This window comes from Mya arenaria, chromosome 6 (genome assembly GCF_026914265.1).
Source record: "Mya arenaria isolate MELC-2E11 chromosome 6, ASM2691426v1".
Lineage (NCBI taxonomy): Eukaryota > Metazoa > Mollusca > Bivalvia > Myida > Myidae > Mya > Mya arenaria.
Window position 1 is genome coordinate 62,770,940 of NC_069127.1, and position 21,972 is coordinate 62,792,911.

Here is a 21,972-nt window from a genome sequence, read left to right on the forward strand (position 1 = left end):
GGTCTCCTTATATCCTCTCATTTGCAAGTCTTCCATCTCCTAAATGTAAAAGAATGTCTTGAATAGAATACACCACTGGCCATTTTATTTTTACCGCAGACAAAGTCATTAAGTTATCTGTTGTACAAACAAGCTTGTCGTTTCATGGAGCATCAGCAAAAATGCTAGAAACAAGCATGCCCTGCCGTGGAGCCATCAGCAATAATGCTAAAAACAAGCTTGCCCTGCCATGGAGCCATCAGCAATAATGCTGGAAACAAGCTTGGCCTTACATGGAGCCATCGGCAGTAATGCTACAAATAAGCTTGCCCTTTCATGGAGCAGTTGGCAATAATGCTACAAATAAGCTTGCCCTTTCATGGAGCCATCGGCAGTAATGCTACAAATAAGCTTGCCCTTTCATGGAGCTATTCGCAATAATGCTACAAATAAGCTTGCCCTTTTATGGAGCAGTTGGCAATAATGCTACAAATCAGGTTGCCCTTTCATGGAGCCATCGGCAGTAATGCTACAAATAAGCTTGCCCTTTCATGGAGTCTTCAGCAATAATGCTACAAATCAGCTTGCCCTTTCATGCAGCCATCAGCAATGATGCTACAAATAAGCTGTTCATTTCACTGAATTTGGACGCAATAATTTTTTATCCTTAAAAGATTACCGCTTGCTGATAAGTAAAATAAATTACCTAAAATACACTATAGATAAATTTATTACAGTGTGTGCTTTTACTCTCTACTTAAACTGAAATTTGACTTGAGATAACCTATTTTTGCTATCTTACAGAGTCATAAAACCTTCTTTGTAAGATTGTTTTGATATATATTTCACATACATGTATTGCATTATTGGTATTCTTTCTCTACAAGATTGTCAAATAATATTTGTTCTGTATATATATCTTGGTCACAGGGCTTCTAAAAACCGACGATTTGCCTTTCTGGACCAATTCATGGCAGACCAATTTTAGTAACAGAAATTGTCTAAAAAATCAGTCCAAAAGGTGTTCATTTTTAGCTCTACTGGCCAAAGGCCAGAAGAGCTTATGCGATGGCAATGTGTACGTCGTATGTCAATCTGTGCGTCAGTGTGTCCTTAAACAATTGCTTGTGAACACGATACAGTCTCCAGTTTTGATTGTATCTCAATGAAACTTGTACAGTAGTTAGATATCCATCAGAGCTCGGCTCCTTTAGAAAACCAAAATCCGCCCATGCATGACTAGATTATTGCCCTTAAAAGTATAAACAAAAATGCTATTTTTAGCCAAGTCTATAGCCTAGGATTAAAGAGACAACTTGTTTTTTGGTTGTGCAGTTGGTTTCATGTTGTACTCTCCCTAAATGCCCTTGTTAAAAAGAGATCAAAATTACAGTTGAGGTTGGTTAAATTTTAGCTCTAATGGCCAAAGACCAGAAGTGTCTGTCGTTTGTGTATCCTTTTGAACACAATTGCTTGTGAACTTTTCTGTTTATGCCCCTGGGGTCATTACTGGCCATGCCCCGTGGTTCACAGGTTTGGTATACTTATGTAGGGAAATGTTTGAAAATCTTTTTGTCTGAAACTACTAGGCCAAGACCCTTGCTATTTTGAATAAGGCATCATTAAGTGATCCTCTACCAAGATGGTTCAAATTATGCCCCATGGGTCAAAACTGGCCCTGCCCCGGGGGTCACAAGTTTCCTAGAGACTTATATGAGAAAGAAAAACTTTCGAAATCTTCTTGTTTCAAAGCACAAGGCTCATCCCTTTGATATTTGTTGTGGAGCATCATATGATGATCCTCTACCAAGACAATTGCAATTATGCCCCTGTAGCCAAAGCTGGCCCCACCCCTTTTGACCTACTTTCTTATTTTTTTACAGCTATGAAATTTGGCCCTTGTGTACAGTTTTGCAAACAAATATTTATGTTGTTCTCGGATGACCTTACTGTGACCATTTCACCTACTTCCTTATTTTTGAACTACAACAATGAAATTTAGACCATGTGTACAGTTTTGATAACAAATATCAATGTTGTGCTTTGATTACCTTGATTGTGACCTTTTGACCTACTATTTTATTTTTGACCTTCAGCGATTCGTTGTAGCATGATTGATTGATTGACATTATCACGTGATGTTATCATGGCATTCTTCAAAGGTCAGATTATCCAGCGACTGTTGTATATGTCCTTGTGGACTAGGGCTTTAGGCGTCGGTTTTCAATTTTTTCCTTGACTTCGCAGGTGTGGGTTTCCAACTCGCCTAAATATTTTTTTGTACTTCAGCTGCATTTTTTTCTGCAATTTTGGTATCATTGAGTAGAATAATGATAAAATAAGTGTTTTCAGATGAATTCCCGGGAAAACTAATTTGAGCTCAAAAAACATGAGGGAGTCTCTTTGAATGTGTGCTGTAACTAGTATGTACATAATTTGGATATGAACTACTGTCATTGGCACATTAAAATGGTTCATGCAACTAATCTGCTTACATCTTTTTCTGTCCTCAGATGTTGAACGTTTTCAGCTACCCCAAACACAAAACGTTCCAAGTGCAGTGTTCTGCCAAGGACGCGCCCTTGCGCCATTGGAGCAGAAAAAATCGGGATGGCGCAAAGAAATACCTGTAGACGGGCTGATTGGCGCGCCCGTTTTTCGAAAAGCCGTTTTGACTTAATCGAATTTTCGAAGAGCCGTTTTTACTTAATTGATTTCTTTTTCAGAAGTTTTACAGCACAGCGTTCATTATATAAAACAACGATTTTCATTGGTCCGTATACGTGTAACTATCCAATCGCGAGGGGTAGTATATTTTTTTTAACTAAATTCAATGTTATCATTATGGCTGAGAAAAAGAAAACAACTCGAACTATGTTTGATTTCTTCACTGTTCCTGAAGCGAAGAAACACAACGCAAATATATTGGACGGCAATAATAATACTGCGAAAGACATTACTCCCCCAAACAGTTCAATAAGCGAAACTGACTGCACATTAGCAGAAAATTCTAATACATTGCCGGTAGATAACAGCGATGCTAAAACGTCTGCAAATCCATCTGACAAGAAAAAAAGTGAAACAAGGTCATTCCAGAAAAGATGGCTCTCCCGACTTTTCCTGGTTGTTGGTTGATGAACAAACTCAATCTATGAAATGCACTATTTGTTTAAAACATAAGAAAAGTAATGCACTCACTACTTCTGAATGTAAAAACTTTAAAACCAATATCAACATTAACAAGACATGCTGTGGATGTTACACCATGTATATAATGGGTAAATAAAACACTTTCATTTACAAGTTTTCATTTTTCCCCTGGCAAAGGTCATGGCCCTTCACTTTTGAAAATGGCCCCTAATTTTCATGACTGCTAGGCCATTCGGCCCCATCTTTTTCAATCATTGGCAGAACACTACAAGTGAATTAAATGTTCATTGCCTATTACCCATGCATACATGCTCTGGATTGAAAATGATCACAAGAGCCAAGCAAGAAGAGCATAGGCTCTCATGGGCCTCTTGTTTTTTGTAATTTCAATCCAAAACAGCAAAGTCAGTAAATAAATGTAGAAATTTTATTACATTAACAGTGTTTGTCATTCACATAATTTCTCAAATTGACAGGAGCCATCATTGAGGACAATAATCGACTCCTGGATTCCTTTGAAAGCTTACAGCTCACAAAGTAAATGACTATTATAATAATAATAATATTTTAAATCAATTTCTAGATTTTAATGACCCAAAACACAAGATATTGCAAGAAAATTTTATTTGTGTAATGGCTGTTATAATGTACAATGTACAATGTTGTGATTTTTGAATAGTTGGTGACCCCATATTATAGTTTTATTTGAAAAGGTTTAATTATGTTAAACTAGAATGTAAAACTTACGTTCTTTTATAATACTAGCATTTTTGGCCTCAAAAAAGTCATGTGTCAGATTTCAGATAAAATAAAAAAATACCAATTGCTCAATGTTATCTATAATTATGATATTTGGTTCCTTATCTTATATACAAGTTACTAGAAATCAGCAAGTAAAACTGTATTACACTACTAAATAAATTTCCCTATACATTTCCAGCGCTTCAGGTACATGAAAACCATACATTTCTTTAAATTTCAGTTCAAACCCTATTGATTTAAACAATAAAAAAGGAATGTCAGGTTTTCTCTTAATTTACTTTGAGGTTATGTTGCATCAGGTGGGAAGACAGCCAAGTTCTGGTCCAGCAAAACATATTTTGAACGGCAAGGAATTATGTGCATCACTCAGACAAACTATCAATCTGAAGTAGCATTCTTAGTGAGGGCAACCTGGACTATGTCCTGTACTTTGCATTACTCTCAGAGATTGAACAGTTTGACAACTTTTTTATTTTTTTGTTTTGGAACGAGCCAATTTTCGTGAAAATCCATGGAAACCAAGTAGATAAGACTGCTGACAAAACATCAGATCGCAGATTTTTATATTTAAGTTCAAAAATTGATGTTTTATGCATTTTTGCTTAATAAACCATTAGTAACTGTTTGCCCAATAAAACTTTAATTTTCGAACAGAAATATGAAAATCTATGATCTGATTTTTTGTCAGCAATCTTATATCATTGGTTTGCAGATATATACACAAATATTTGCTCTTTGCTTGGAACTTCCTCTCTTTACGTCTATCATTGTATGAAGGTGTATTAAAGTCCATCCCATGGTTTTCAAGTTCGCTATGGAAAAGGAAAAATTGCAACAGCCTGACCGACCAACCAACCAACGAAAGGGTGACTCAACATACTCCCTTCATAATTGGCTAGATGTATAAAATAATAGCCTGTATAAAAAAAAACGTGGCCAAAAATCCCCCAGTCAAATAAGTGTGAAAATAACATTTTTTTATCAGCTAACAACTCATGAACTTTTATTTAAATTTAATCATTCAAGTCAAGTAAAACATATTGCACTAAAAATGTTTGCATCAACCTACATTCAGTGTGTGTATACCACGTGATAAATTACGTCATATATGCTACGTCGGAAGGCAATATTTTGCTTAACATGAAGACTTAAATTAAAGATAACTTTTCATTTACAACACCATTTTAAATGAAACAATGGGCAGTCTATGCCGCTTAAAGAGCCCCACATTCGTTTTATTTCCGAAATTTGATGAGGTCATTAGTTTCATCAAACACTTCGACAAACCGGTTTCCAAAATAATGTTTTGACAGTGCTACATCAGACGGCCGTATTGTGAAAAGGTTTGTCGAAGTGTTTTAAGGAACTAAACTCGCAATCAAACTCTGGTAAAAGACCGAAGGTGGGGCTCCGTAAGCGGCGTAGACTGCGCTATGTTTCATTTAAAATTGTGAAGAAATAGTGAAGTTATCCTTGTTTAAAGTCCTTTTTCAAATCAGAATATTGCCTTCCGACGTAGCATTTATGACGCACTTTATCACGTGGTATACACACACTGATATTGTGTCCCTTAAAGAGTATGACATCAAAATGGAACTATTTCCTATCATGCACATCTTTGACTTATTTGTCTGAAGAGAAGTTAATAAGACTAGTTGATTGTGTACAAGGCTTTCCCATGCGAAGAAAGATGACAAATACAGGTATTTCATATTTTATTTTCCCAATATGACAATATTTAACTGATCCCGCCCGGAATATGACATTGTAAATACATCTGACTGTTTTTCATATTAAAGACAATAACATAATAATGATCTTACACAATGGAGAACCAAGTTTATTTTCACAATGCTGACAATTATATAGGATGCATGAACATTCAAAACACATAAATTAATGACAAAAAATAGATACCAAATCTTCTTGTATTTAAAAAATATTGTATAATCGGGCCAAACATTCTCAAACAATCTTAAGTCCTTTATAACTGGCTCAAACTAAGCACACTATTTATTTTTATTTTCGTATCATTTGAGCTATAATTTCATTTTGAAAAATTCTTGAGTCTTTTCAAGTGAATTATTTTCATGTAAATCGCAATAAACTATTTTTCATTACCGTAGTAGTAAAATAAAATTTAAGTCTGTAGTTTGGTCATATGCAAAAACATAACTTAAGATTTTTTGAGAAATGGGGCCGAATCTTTCACACAGATTAACAAAAATAAGATAAGATACTAAACAACCCTCTTCATTTCACTACATTCATCATTAAATGGGGAGGAATGGTAATGAGCTGTATATGGGTATAGACGGCTTAAAAATTATTTTGTCTACAGTCGATCCCTATTGGCTCAAACTCTCATGGCTCGTATTCCTTGTTGGCTCGAAATGGATGTGAGGGACGATTTCTATATTCTCAAGATAAGCATTTCTGCTTGGCTCGAATTCCACAAGGCTCAAGGTATTTTCACCTGTCCTTGGGAGTTCCAGCCAATGGGGTTTGACTGTTTAATAGTGATGAAACGATTATCGAGTACAATCGATAAATCGCAGCTGACAATGCTATGTCGGCAATAATCGATAGTGGTTGGCCAAAATCGATGTGGTAAATGTTACTTCGGGAAACTACGTATTGTTTTTTGCTTTGTGATAAAAGTCGAGTAAATGTCAATTTTCTTTCCAGTAAATTCTCGTTGAATTCATTTAAAGTTTAAAACTTAAGAGAAGTTGTTAAAGACGGAAATTTACATGTACTGATTCCAGGTTTAACCATTTCAATGGTCATGATTATACTATGTATAAAGAATGTATTCGTTACTGATATTATGAACTTTCGATTATTGTCCGATAGTAAATCGAAATGCTTGGTTCGATTCGATTCGATTATCGATAGCAAATAGAGTCCGATTTTCAGACTACTGTTTAAACAATATAATCATACATGTATGATCAAAATCATGGAGAATTTCATTAAGAACCCTAAATCAATTTCTTACCTAGAAGAGATTTACAACAGAAGCAGCACATTGTTGAAAATCCCTCGTAGGTACTGAATCAAAAAAATTTGCTGTGTATTGTAATGATTAAAAGAAAAATGCAAAAAATATACAAATTCTTTTTACTGAGTTATGAACAAAAGCTGGTATTTTCTACATTCGCTCTTAAACAAAAACAAAACATTTAGCATGATGGAATATATTCAAATGTCAACATGTGTTAAGGCAGACTTTTAACAGTCAGCACTAACATACATCATAATAATCATATGGGTGAAAGACAAAATCCCTCCTCCAATTTTTGAGTCGACAGACAGAACCCTTCATGCTTTAAAACTTTGATGTATGTTGTTTGGCAGTAGTATTGTTGAATAATAACGTTCAACAACTTATATGAATGGAAAATATGGTATTTATGTTAAATAACCTTCAAACAAGAGCTGTCACAGAGACAGCGCGCTCGACTTTTCCGCCGCTTTTCAGCGTATGGATTGAAAAGTTTTGGCGCAACATGCATGGTTCACTGTTGGATTAGATTTCAATGCATTACATGATGTGCTGAGATATTTACATAAATTGAATTGGAAAATATTTGAGGTAGTAAGCAAACTTTAACATAAATTTAAAGTCGAAAAAGGGGCATTTTTTGTCAAAATGCTTGATAGAGTTACCTTCTCCTGTGTACACGTTGGGAGCATGATGGTGAACAAGCGTGCTAACTTTCAAAGCCAGATGTCAATGGACTTTGAAAATATTTGAGGTGGTACGCAAACTTTAACGTAAATTTTAAGTCGAAAAAGGAGCATTTTTTTGTCAAAATGTTTGATAAAGTTACCACCTCCTGTGTACAGGTTGGGGGCATTATGGTGAACAAGTGTGCTAAGTTTCAAAGCCAGATGTCAATGGACTTTGAAAATATTTGAGGTGGTACGCAAACTTTAACATAAGTGCTTACGCTGACGCTGACACCGACGCTCGGGTGACTAGGATAGCTCTCCTTATTCTTCAAATAGTTGAGCTACAAAAGAGAGAAATGTTGAACATCATATGGCTGAATTTTGTACATCTTCGTAAAAAATAGAGGAGTAAAATTGTCTTTCATACAAGTTGAGTCATAAATCTTAAAACAACTCATCTAAAATTCATAATTTCTATTTCTCAATTATATTATAGCGGTATGTCAAAAATAATCCAAGTTGGTCAAATACATTGTATTTGCAAACATACATCATAATATTGAATATTGGTATGTATAATAACACAAGTTGCCTGAGATCAACTTACTGGACTAATAATACAAATACATCAATTATCATTATTGCAAAATTACTGTATTCATTTACATTACAACCATTATACCGAATTTTTGCCTCATTTAAAATAAAAGCAACCCTTCATACAATAAGTTGTGGATTCCCCTAATGTTTTCATCTCTTAGCCACAAAAAGGGTATACAATCTTATGTTATTTTTTTTTAGATTCTCATTAATTTTCAACCTTTGACCCCCAGCATAAAACCCAGGGATTTTATTTCAAGATGTCACAACATCTGTTAAATACTATATGTTTAATACTAGTGTCAGACAAAACCTTTTTTTTGGTTAACTCATTATTCAATCATATAACAAACCAAGTTTAATTAGATTTCAAAGACAGCCACAGGCTGATAATAAGTTGATTTTGAGTTTCTCTTTTCCAGGACAAGGGTTAGGGTAAGTATTTGTGTCTATTTTAAGATTTCTTCCCTGGTTGGAACCCAAACACCCGACCTCTTGATGGAAGTTAAAACTGATCACCTAATGTATATGATTTCAATATTTATGGAAAGCGTTGCATTTTTCAAAACCAGTTATCAAAGTTGAAGCAAGCCTACATTTATAACAAAGTTATCACGCAAATCAATAATTGTTGTTTTTTCATATTAATTTTTACAATTTTTGACTTTAAGCATTATGAGCAAAAATATTGTCAATTTATAACATTTAATAATATGTATAATATAATAAGCTTAAATAACTTCAGTGAATTTAAGCACTCACACAATTGAAGATATGAATATTTCCACCTGTACAGTAAAGTACAAGGACACAAAATCATAATAGTTTATTGAAAGTTTATTACACTGTAATAATATTTCATGTAGAACCATGAAACAATACAGAAATATTACTCACAAGAAAAGCTACATAAATATCAGGGATGTGATTGACCAGACAGCTTAGGGGGCTGAAACCATTTTGGCAGTGGGATAAGGGGACACTCTATGCCGCCAAGGGGGGTTAAAGGGGATGAAACATAATTTTTAGGAGCCCTTTTGAGGGGTCTCCTGACTTTAAATTCAAACCAAACTTTAGTGTCAATATCAACACCAAATAAAGTAAAAATCAAAATCTGTTCACTTTTTTTAATAAGTTTTATAAGGAACTCCCACAAATTGAAGGTTTTTTATTTTTGTCTTGGAAAGAACCAATTATTGCGAAAATCCATGAAAATAAATGATATAAGACTGCTGACAAAAATTAGATCGCAGATTTTTATATTTAAGTTCAAAAATTGAAATTCAAAACACCCTGTTAGTAACGGTTTAAGCCATAAAACATTGATTTTTGAATGGAAATATGCATATCTGAGATCTGATCTTTTGTCAGCAATCTTTTATCATTGGTTTGCAGATATTTACACAAAAATTTGCTCTTACCAAAACAAAAAATAAAAAAAGTTGTAAATGGGAGAGAGTGCAGCTTTAAAAAAATCCCTGGAGCAATAAGATTCGCGGATACACACGAATCAGCTGACAGATCACATCCCTGAAATAATGATTTTACCAGTCTACTTTAGAATGTTTCATAACTTATTACATGAGCCAATAGTTTAAATATATTGTCACCTTAGTGCAATAACCAAATCTCTACTTCTATTTCTATATGCAGTTATTGAGTTATTGCAATAAGGTGAGAGGTATAGAGAGGAAAATTGCTTGTTCCTGTGTAATATAATAATTTATATAGCAGCAAAAGTTATATTCCATGAGCAGACGCATTTACATTTGGTGGTTACAAGGTGAAATATATTGCAATCTTAAACTGAAACAAACCATTTTTCTTTTTATTATATACCTAATGGTGGTATCCAAAGTCATTTAATTGAAGTTTATTAGAAAATGTGGCAAACTGTATGCACATGTAAGAAATTATTACAACTTTGAGCAGGTGCTAGTAAATGCTTAAATCCTATTGGATAAAAGAACCCCTGTGACATTCATTCATTTTTCCATGAAGCATTCGTGTATGCAAATCAGCTTATTAATATTCATGATACACATGTTGATTTGAACAGCTTTACAGGCTAAAATTTCAAGAGTGAAAAATATCAAATTTTAAACAGTGGAATATCATATTTATTTCACTGATAAATCTCTATAAACCACAAGAAAGCATTTAATAAAATGCAATACAAGCATATGTTATCAAAAGAAATGATAAAATTATATTATGAACATGTAAAATGAAGAGCTTCATCTCTAATCTTCTCACATTTCAAGATATTTTCTTCCATTCACTTAACCATACACACAATTCATTAATCCCACCCCAAAGCAGATCAAATACAGGAGTCATACTTCAGAAAACAATACACTACTCACATACAAAAGAATAACATATACTGATAAAAACAATTTCTCAGCACACAAACACATCCTTACTATTACATATCACACTTGCCATTACAAATGACTACTGTATGGCTTAACAATTCCTATAATATAAGCCCTGCTCCATGACAAATCACACTTCCTATGACAAAGCACAATTTCTAGGGAATAAGACACACACTTCATTTCATATGGCACAACACAATACATAGGCCAACCTCACTTACAATGGCAAAACAGAATCATGCTCGTACATATACATGTAAAAATGTAAAATAATAGTTGAACACATGAGATTCAGGCTTGGAGAGATGTTACGCAGTGCCAAAGTATTTCTGTCCGAAATGATTTGGGGCCACAGGATGCACTTCTGACGTCAAAATCGTCAAATCTGGGAACTTGTCGATCAGTGCTTTAACAGCTGTTGAAAATTAAAGTTTACACGATTAGTTTTCAATATTTGTAAACTAAAAAAGAACAAGAGATGTTTGTCAAACATTATGCCCCCCCTGAGCGCCATGTTGTCAGGATTATATTGACAATTGAATTAAATATGCATGGACCGAAATGACAGCTGATTTGTCGCTAACATTGTATGCCATTGAGGCAGTTTATAGATTATGACCATTCAAAGTTTGAGGATAGAGTGTGTTATGACCATGACCTTTGACCTCAAAATCCACAGTAGTCATCAGCTGGTCACCAAAAATCTAAATGTTAAGTTTGAGGGCCATGGGTGCAGGCATTGACAAGTTATCACACAGACAAGCATTTTTGGTTCAAGGTCACTGTAACCTTGACCTTTGATCCAATGACCCCTTAAATTATAAGGGGTCATCTACAGGTCAGACACAACTCCAAGTCAAGTTTGAGGGCCATGGGCGCAGGCATTGTCCAATTAACACTTGAAACATTTTCGCATTCAAGGTCACTGTGAAACTGACCTTTGACCCAATGACTCCTAAAATCAATAAGGGTCATCTCCTGGTCAGGCCCAACTTACATGTCAAGTTTGATGATCATAGATTCAGGCATTGTTGAGATATCACTGGGAGAAGATTTGTTAACTTTTTTGCGTTAAAGGTTACTGTGACCTTGACCTTGGCCTGATGACCCCCAAAGTCAAGAGGGGTCATCTACTGGTCAGGCCCAACCTTCATGTCAAGTTTGATGACCATAGGTCCAGGAATTGTCGAGTTTGCTTTCAAGGTCACTGTGACCTTGACCTCTGACCCCTTAAATCAATAGGGGTCATCTACTGGTCAGGCCCAACCTTCAAGTCAAGTTTGAGGGCCATGGGCGCAGGCATTGTTGAGTTATCACTCAGGCAACCTTTTATCGTTCAAAGTCACTGTTACCTTGACCTTTGGCCCAATGACCCCTAAAATCAAAAGGGGCCATGTACTGGTCAGGCCCAACCTCCAATTCAAGTTTGATGGCAATGGGTGCAGGCATTGTCAAGTTATCACTCAGACAAACTTTTACCATTCAAGGTCACTGTGACCTTGACCTTTGGCCCGATGACCCCCAAAAACAATAGGGATCATCTACTGGTCAGGCCCAACCTCCAAGTCAAGTTTGAGGGCCATGGGTGTAGGCATTGTCGAGTTATCACATGGACAACCTTTTACCATTTAAGGTCACTGTGACCTTGACCTTTGGCCTGATGACCCCCAAAAACAATAGGGGTCATCTACTGGTCAGGCCCAACCTCCAAGTCAAGTTTGAGGGCCATGGGTGTAGGCATTGTCGAGTTATCACATGGACAACCTTTTACCATTCAAGGACACTGTGACCTTGACCTTTGGTCCGATGACCCCCAAAAACAATAGGGTTCATCTACTGGTCAGGCCCAACCTCCAAGTCAATTATGAGGGCCATGGGTGCAGGCATTGTTGAGTTATCACTCGGACTACCTCTAACCATTCAATGTCACTATGACCTTGATCTTTGACCCGATGACCCCCAAAAACAATAGGGGTCATCTAATGGTCAGGCCCAACTTCCATATCAAGTTTGATGACCATAGGTCTAGGCATTGTTGAGTTATCACTTGGACAAGCTTTAAAATTATTTTACCATTAAAGGTCACTGTGACCTTGACCTTTGACCCGATGAGCCCTAAAATCAATAGGGGTCATCTACTAGTCAGGCCCAACCTTCATGTTAAGTTTGATGACCATACGTCCAGGAATTGTTGAGTTATCACTCGGACAAGCTTTGGTCTACCGACGGACCGACCGACCGACCGACCGACATGCCTGTGCAAAGCAATATACCCCTCTTCTTCGAAGGGGGGCATAATAATGTATTGCCATATGAAAACTTCAGGGAATGTCATATTTGAAGCAAACCCCAGGGTCAATACAAACAACAAATAAAGAATAAAGTAACAACTGGAAGCATGTAGTGCATTTTTTACTCATTTTTATATTACTGTGAAATCATTGATGTTCGTGGGCATGAAATTTCGTGCTTTGCCGAAAAAAACAATTTCGTAGGTACTTGAATTCTTGGATTTTCATTTTTGAAAAAAAAAATCGAAGATGCGATCGTCTGCATAATATCCACGCGCTGGCCCGTGATTTCCGTCTTCAACGTCACTCGGTTTATGACACTCGCTAATGTGGTACGACATGCCAATTAGTGCATATACCCATGTCACTTATCGATTTAATTGGGAATAAAGGCCATTAAATGCCAATTAAGAATTTTGCAAACTGTGAAAACACCGAAAAGGTGCGTATATTGTCACGTTCGGTGCTTAGTAACCTTCAATGTACTAGTAATCGATTAATTATTTCATTAAATAAAAAAATCGAGTATGGACACTCATCACGCACATCTTGTAAACTTGGAGATTTTCATTAACAGCACACGTTTAACCATGTGCTTATAACTGTCATTTGCTGCATAAAACACATTTAATTGATTTGGTTCATTATTTGTTAAAGACAGTTATAATATATTAACAGAATAATGATCGTAAGTTATACAGTGAGACAGGTTTTAACACTGTATACTGCGACCTCTGTTAAGAATATACTAGAGTATGTACGTAACAAGGCAATTGAAAAAGTAAATAAAGGGTTTATATTTCGTGGGATCTTGAATTCGTGGATCACCCAACCCACGAAAACCACGAACATTAATGCCCCACGAACATTAATGATTTCACAGTATTTATTTTTTATTTTATTTTAACAAATCACATCCCTGAACTTATCAATTTTATCATTGAGAATATCTCCTCGGCATGATAGGTTAGTCATCCTTTACTGTAGCATCAGATAATTATTCAATATAATCACATTTTTTATAGTTTATGCAAAATAGAATGTGACAAAAGCTGAGAGCTCAAGGAATCAGGAGAGAGTTAGGTAGAAACCATTACTGGTATATATTTTTATAGGCCATGAGAAGGTACTCCTGGTGGGGATCAAACCCACAACCTCTTAGGTGAATGGCAGACACATATACCATTCAACAATTCCCTCTGACAAAGTTACATTTTCAAATTAATTATTTTTTAGGAAATTCTGACAACATTTTTCTCCATGCAATAAAATATGTAAAGCTCCACACAAAATTCTCAGGAGTTAAAAAATCTCAATCCTGAAACATACCAAGGGACCTGTTACTATGAGGATATCATGCCAAAAGCGTTTGATTATTTCAAAAGTCATTAAATATTCATTTGGTATTTTCCATTGTTTTTTATGCGAATGTCTGAGCAAAAAACAATCTTTACAACTGAACTAAATGCTCTAAATCTCAGTTCAGGATTAATCTTAAACTAAAAATCCCACAGGGGAAGGCAATTCTTCATTAAACTACCCACCTACAGAAGCAAATTTACCCTTTTGGGGTCCAAATAAGCGAAAAAAGAACCGCCCAGGTACTATAAAAATTGCCTTCCCACCATTGGTAATATGTTTTACTGGAATAGCCCTTATCTAATTGCACATATAAATTTCCAGCATTACCTTGTGGAGTGATGAAGAGATTCAGTAAGACCACATTCCTTTCCTCAACTTTGTTTTCTTTGAGCACATTCAGGGCCTTTATCACAGTGTTCCCTGTACCTGGCACATAAATATATCTTTGTTAGTTTGGCAAAGTAAAAAAATCATGCTCTCTGAACTCAGCTTTGTCAGAAATATGACTGCATTAAGGTGTTTTAAGAATAAATGCATTGTCATTGTCACTGACCTTGGGCTCACTGACCTCCAAAATGATTAGGGTCATTAACGAGTCAAGTACCATCAACTAATAGTTTCATAGTCCCAGGTCAAAACATTTTTGTTAATTATGGCGACAGATATACAAATATCATTAACAATGACATTGACCTTTAAGCCTTTGCAATTTTCTGAAGACAAACCTATGCCTTATAATTAATATAAGTTATCAGATACACAAATAGAAAGAATAAGTTATAGTTAATTTAAAATAATATTACAAACAAGCTATTTTGGCCTTATAAAATCGCACAATAGGCAATGCAATTGAAACAACAACAAGAAATGCCTCAACAAAACAAGGTTTCCAATGACTGACAGAAAAACTTCAGCCTTCGTTGAGTGATTCGGTTTTTACTGTTTTTCTTATTATTTTCAGTAACAGTGACCTTGACCTTGACCCTGCAAGGGGCACCAAAAGCAATCCAATGGTAGTCCTCCATAAACTCTTCCTACATACTAAGTTGATCACAATATGTCAAACCTAACTAAAGTTGTTCGGTACCAAACTGTTATCTATTTTAGTAACAGTGACCTTGAACCTTGGGGCCACAAATGCAATCCTATAAAAGATCTCCATAAACTCTTCCTACATACCAATTTAGTCACAATATGTCAACTCTTACTAAAGTTGTTCAGTACCAAATGGTTATCTATTTTTAATAACAGTGACCTTGACCCTAGGGACCCCAAATGCAATCCCATGAAAGGTCTCCATTAACTCTTCCTGTAGACCAAGCTTGGTCAAGATATATGAACCCTGACTAAAGTTATTCAGTTTCAACCATTCCTCTATTTTTAGTAACAGTGACCTTGACCCTAGAAGCCCTATACACAATCATATGAAAGGCATCCATACACTCTTCCTATTAACCAAGTTTGGTTAAGATATGTGAACCCTGACTAAGTTTATTCAGTTTCAGCCACTCTTCTATTTCTAGTAACAGTGACCTTGACCCTAGAGACCCCAAACACAATCCCATGAAAGGTCTCCATAATTTCTTCCTTTATACCAAGTTTGGTCAATATATGGGAACCCTGACTAAAGTTATTCAGTTTCAACTGTGTTTCTATTTTGAGTAACACTGACCTTGACCATGATCATAGCGACCCTAAACGCAATCCCATGAAAGGTATCCATAAACTCTTCTTTTATTCCAAGTTGGGTCTAGATATGTCAATCCTAACTACAGTTATTCAGTTTCAACCGTTTTTCTATTTTAAGTAACAGTGACCTTGACCCTTGGGAGCCGAAACGCAATCCCATGAAAGGTATCCATAAACTCTTCCTAATGACCAAGTTTTGACAACCCTTCCTGAAATTATTCAGTCTCATAGGTGAGTTTGATGCCGCCTGACCGGCCGCCCGAACAATGATGTTTGTCATTCTAATAATCAGGTTTCACTTTGTGAAAACCTGGTTAAAAATCATTACAAAATGTGATCATTTTATGGATGATATATTTTGAGTCATTCATTTTACAGATTATTGTAATCAGCAAGCAATTCTCATTCAAATGATACCAAAACTATATGGATTCACCAGCCATCAAATTTTAACATGATGGTAAAAAGAGTCAAGGTAGAATGTGTATGGTATATGCCGATATGGTTCAGCCATAACAGACTTACTACCAATAGGGTAGAGCAGCAGAACTTTTCTGTTGGCAATGTCGGGTGGAAGTTTGGAGTATACGACTCTCGCGTCATGTGTGTCTTCATCACTGTGGATAAGGATTTTCCCGATACGAATCGATCGACAGCAATCTCGTACACTTTGTTCCATAGCCTCACCTAAAGAAACATTTGTATTTCTATTTTTAAGTGACAATATTTAATGCCATTGAAAGAGATTTGGAATAAAAAAAAAATGATTTTAATACTTAAAATGCAATCTTGTTAAAACAAGCAGTTCACTAAGAAATGATTTTAAATCAAAACAGCTGTTCCAAATTTCAACTACAACATTGACTTGTCATTCCAGGGAAAATCATTGAAAGCAAGGTTTTCCCTAATATTTTTCAGCTGGGGTTCTTGGTCCTTTATGACAAAGGGTCACAATACAATGCTTATTACTTTATACTAAAATGTTTAAGAGTATAATCTGAGTGTTTTGAATAGACTGTACAAATAACTGGCCAATAAACTGAATGAAATTACATCTAAGGCACATAAGGAAAAGGATAAGAATCACAATAAATACTTCTTGGGTTCCATCCCTATTATGGCAACTTTTTTCACAGCAGTACAAGATTCAAGCGACTATTCATATCAGGCAACAGCCATCTTTGAAATCAAACAATTCTAATAACTCCTTCACTCACCGCTCCTCATGATACTAACACAGCAGTTTCCCTTCTCGTAAGCAAGGCCATCATATTTGCAGCCTGAAAGGAATAGATTTTGCTACAACAGTGTTTTTTTACCACCATCTTGAATATGGGCTTTTCTGATTTAGAAAAAGTGTTATTTTGACTATAAAAATTGAATTCCAATTTTGCCTTGAAATGAAAATCAAGTAAAACAGTTTGCATTGTTTCTGTACTTGTTGTGTATTTTTGGTATCCAAATCTTTTACCTGTTGGTGTCGTAACTTGACATTCTCTGTACGGTAACTGATTCAGCCCTTCTTCCACAACCAGTCGGATCTGAAACACACAACCAGTCGACTCAATATATGAGTAACATAACCAGTCAGCTCAATATATATGAGTAACATAACCAGTCAACTCAATATATGAGTAACATAACCAGTCAACTCAATATATATGAGTAACATAACCAGTCAACTCAATATATATGAGTAACATGACCAGTCAAGTGTGTTACTTTCCACGTGCCCAAAATTTCAACCATGCAAATGAATAATTATAACAAGATCATTAAAATATCAATGTAAATTTTTAGACACTGGTAAGTTCTACATTTTGGATGTAATTTGTGCTTCTAAATCATGAATTTCACAGCCACATTGTATTAGTGTTTTGCTTAAAACTGAATACATACAAAAAGACAAAACATATCATGTTTCTTCATCTAAAATGGCATCCTCCATCTCAACTGACTGACTTCACTGTGAGAGTGCATTCTTTGCAAATGTCAGACAACTTTAATGTCATTTTCTCATGCAAACAGAAAGTATAGTTACGATACTTTATCCCATGGCCTGGATTGCATCCCATGGCCCGAATTGCTTTTCATCATTGTAACATGTTCTACAATTTAGGGGCAGTGATTAAATAAAAAAATAATGGACATTAATGGCATAGATTTTTGCTTGCTGGTTGGGAGCTATAATTCTTGACAATAGGTTTATGATTTACTAGCATACTGACTTGAAACATATATATTGTATAGCTTTTTTGTTACTGCCCCCTGTGCATGCACCTATCTCCTTTTGCAGCACTTAACCAAAGAAATAGGCATTTGGTTGGTGAAATTTGAAAAAAGAAAAACATTACCTAAAAATATATTTTACATAATAGGGATAGAATATTCAATAAATGGAAAACCAATTAATACATTGATCTGTTGGATTGTATACTATCACTTATCTTTCCTTGTGTACAGATACATAACACTCGACATACAATCATACACGATAGGGACTTAATACATATGCAGATTACCGAATTACTAAAATATTTCCCTCTACATCCAATTCTCATGAGTAAATTGTGCTCACTAACGAACACCAATACCCAATCACAGAATACACAACGTTGCTGCTGTTGCTGTTTTGTCAAAAGGCGCATAACTGAACAATTATTCAAACCAGCCCTTGTTACTAAATAATTATGTGTGCTTGTCCAAGGCAACATGTGCAATATGTATGTTTAAAGAGAATATAAAATTACAGAGCTGATCTTTATGTTGGCAAAGATTAAATTTTTCGGCTTCTACACAAAAATGCCAAAAACATAAAAGCTGATCACACTCAAACTAATACAATGTAAAAGCTATTATTTTTCACTCACAAGTCGGTCTGCATAGAACACAAAGTCACTGCGAGAAGTGGATCTGAAGACAAAAATATATAAATTTCCACACTAAAAAACATGACATACCAATGTTTTAAAATAGGTGACCTTAACTCAGGACTATCTCACAGATTTAAATGTATGCTCGTGTTCCAAAAAATAAAAACTGTGTAAGAAAACAAATGGGTTTTTTTTGCAAAAGCCATTGGGTCTTATCTTTAAAAAAAAGCAAAAAATAAATAAAAATTACACCAAAACATAGCGTATAATCGGCACATTTTGTTAGCATGTTAAGTTCTAATGATTCAACTTTACTTTGTATTTTGTGCGAAAAGCTTTTGCCCCCTTAATTCTGGTTCTCAATGCGGTGTGCACTTCAGACATAAATATTTTATCAAAAGACAAGTCAGCCTTTAAAAAGAGGTACATGTATCTGTCTTGAAATTTGTTAAACATGCAAAATAAAGGATTTTGAGGCAAATTTCAGTTTTACTTTTATTTTTTGCATTTAAATACACAGAAATAAGGGTTAGTACAAACCAAAATCCATAAACTTTGTATGATAACGCAAAATGATACTGTATTCAAGAAAAACATCTCTTGGAAGTAAAAAGGTTTTCAGAACACACAAATTGGAAATTAAAATCCTATAATCATATGAGATATTTGAGGTTAATATACCTATTAAAAATAGTGTTATTTTGAAGAAAAAGAAATTTCCCCACTCTTGAGAATTTGCCAAAAATTACCCTACTTACATTACTGGATTGTATCAAAATCTTATTTTCGCTAAAGTTACTTTATCTTCACCAAAAATTACCCAACTTTCATACTGTAATCAAACTCTTCACCAAAATTAACCTTTTTATCGTTATTTTCATCAAAATCTTATGTTCACGAAAAATAACTTTTTCTCCAAAAATTACCTAACTTTCACAATTTCATCAAAAGTGTATTCCCACTAAAATAACTTTTAATTTCACCAAAAAGAACCCTACTGTCGCAATTTCATTAAAATCTTATTTTCGATAATATAACAATTTTTACTAAAATTAACCATATTTTCGTTATTTTAATCAAAATGTTATCTTCACAAAAATCAAAATCTTTTTAATTTTTATGCCGAAATTAACTTTATTTTTGTCATTTTTGATTTTCTTAAGCTTAACCAGAATGTTACAAACTTCTAGTTTGAATCACACACAAATCTTTATCAAAGGTAATGTTAGCACTTATGCGTCACTGAATTTATTTCTCCCCGACACTAGTGACAGGTTTCATGGCTTTGTAAAGTTGGTTAGCAGTCACTTACCTATCTCTTAAAACTGTCTGGAGCTCCCGGACATTATCATTTGCTTTCAGACGAATAAAATTTGATCCAAAATCAATGTCTTCATAATTTTCTTTTTTCAATGAATCGTGAATTATATCAGGTTCCATTGTATCTCTTTTATTGCCCAAAATTGTTTTGATTTTGCATGCGTTTCCGGTGTAACACAGAACAGTTTTCTACCAGATAAGTGTATTTTCCGGTATCCGGTTCACTGAAATACTGGTGTAGGTCAGGCGGCAGTAATTCCGCTCCCATAACCTTCCACGGAATTTAACAGAAAACATCATAATTCACCGGACCAAATGTTCCGATTTAATTTTAATCCACCCACTACTTTCTAAATAGAACATCCTATTGGAAGGACACGAGTCATTTCGGATATTCATATACAATCAAAGTAAGTCAAAGCAAAATTTCAATTAATGGAAATTTAAAAACGACACAAAAAACATATTGCAATATTTGATAGATATAAGTCAACAGGGTAAGTAATCAGATTAAGTCAACGTATAATTAAAATAAAAATGATTTAAAAATGAAATCATTAAAATAATGCAATACCTGAGAAAAATAAGGTAAGTCTTGACTGTCCTACTTACTCAGTTAATAAATTTTAATGATACGATTTGTTAACCTTTAGGTACAAATTGATGTATTGTTCGGCATTGATCTTATATTTAATGTATTATATTCATGTTTCTTTATGTTTTCGTATAACATTTTAATACGTACCCTTTTGAAATAACATAAATTTATGCTTACGTTTTCATTCTAAGCATTTATGTGTGTGTGCGTGTGTATGTTCTTTCAGAAGGCCACATTGTAAATAAGTCGTGTGTTATGTTTGTTTATAATATGATGCCTATGTCTTAATGTGTTACCTTCTTTAAATAAAGTTATTATTATTATTATTATTATTATTATTATTATTATTATTATTATTATTATTATTATTATTATTATTATTATTATTATTATAAGTCAACAATAATTAAGTAAGTGCGCCTTTAAATAAAATAAAAATTTAAAATGAAATAATTAGAATATTGCAATATTTGATAGAATTAAGGTAAGTTTTATTGGCAATATCGGCAATTATATTTTTAAGCCTTTGGCCATGGCATGAACAACACACATAGAATGAGATGAACACAAATTGAAAAGGTGACAAATAAAAAAAAATCAGACGTACATATTGTAAGGGGTTCAACCAACATACTAAACCGGAAGTCAGGAATGAATGCCGGCTGTTGGGTACATGTTACGATATTTTTCCGTTTATCTTATGCTATAAAAGTTTTTGACATTTATCTGGATTTTACTTATAATAAAAGTTTAACAATTTATATATGCTTTCGATTTTATATCAAGTTTAAGGAATACTTTGCCATTTAATTTAACATTGAGAGTTTATCTTCAGCTGGCTATTAATGCTTTAATATGCAAATCTTGTAAATTTTGTTTGTAACTTATTGATTGGGACATGCGCTTATTTTGGGAATACAATATGAGATAGTTTGCTTTAGGTAGCTGTTTTTGAATAAATTATGTCATTAAAATGTTCTATAATTAACAACCTATTGGCTCGTCATAAAATTGTTAACTTTGTCTTTTAATTGATTTAATAACCAAATAATGCTATGCTGTGTATATTTATATACATGTTACACAAACCAGATTTATGCGGGGTTTACCGTATACTGAAGAACCGACTGAAACGTTGTTTTTCGAGTTATCTGTCTTCTGACGATATCTTCAACCTGTTAATTTTCATAAGCTTTGCTAAGTAAGTTCGTGGGTTCCCTCTGCTCTGGACCATTCATATTGTTTAACTATAGGTTTTCAATTTTAAAAGTCTTTAATGTTCCTGAAAT

General features: G+C 34.4%; 1 protein-coding gene across 2 annotated transcripts; it reads right to left on the reverse strand.

The window, feature by feature from the left end:
* Window positions 1-5,593: 5,593 nt before the first annotated feature.
* On the reverse strand, window positions 5,594-20,262 carry LOC128238462 (uracil phosphoribosyltransferase homolog). Of its 2 annotated transcripts, none has more exons than XM_052954405.1 (7): window positions 20,078-20,262; window positions 18,763-18,805; window positions 17,364-17,433; window positions 17,110-17,172; window positions 16,421-16,579; window positions 14,531-14,629; window positions 5,594-10,965 (listed from the first exon to the last, which is right to left on the reverse strand). In XM_052954405.1, the coding sequence occupies exons 1-7, from the start codon at window positions 20,203-20,205 to the stop codon at window positions 10,859-10,861; spliced, it is 669 nt and encodes a 222-aa protein (XP_052810365.1). In that variant the 5' UTR covers window positions 20,206-20,262; the 3' UTR covers window positions 5,594-10,858. The 2 variants fall into 2 exon arrangements, with proteins under 2 accessions (XP_052810365.1, XP_052810364.1); XM_052954404.1 differs by having other exon boundaries at window positions 16,418-16,579.
* Window positions 20,263-21,972: the final 1,710 nt, after the last annotated feature.

Excerpts from the sequence above, each read along its gene's own strand:
- LOC128238462 (XM_052954404.1), bottom strand. The coding sequence starts at position 20,205 with ATGGAACCTGATATAATTCACGATTCATTGAAAAAAGAAAATTATGAA. Across the intron at positions 17,173-17,363 it reads TCAAGTTACGACACCAACAG|GCTGCAAATATGATGGCCTT; the intron begins GTAAAAGATTTG and ends TATTCCTTTCAG. Across the intron at positions 10,966-14,530 it reads TCTCTTCATCACTCCACAAG|CTGTTAAAGCACTGATCGAC; the intron begins GTAATGCTGGAA and ends AATTTTCAACAG.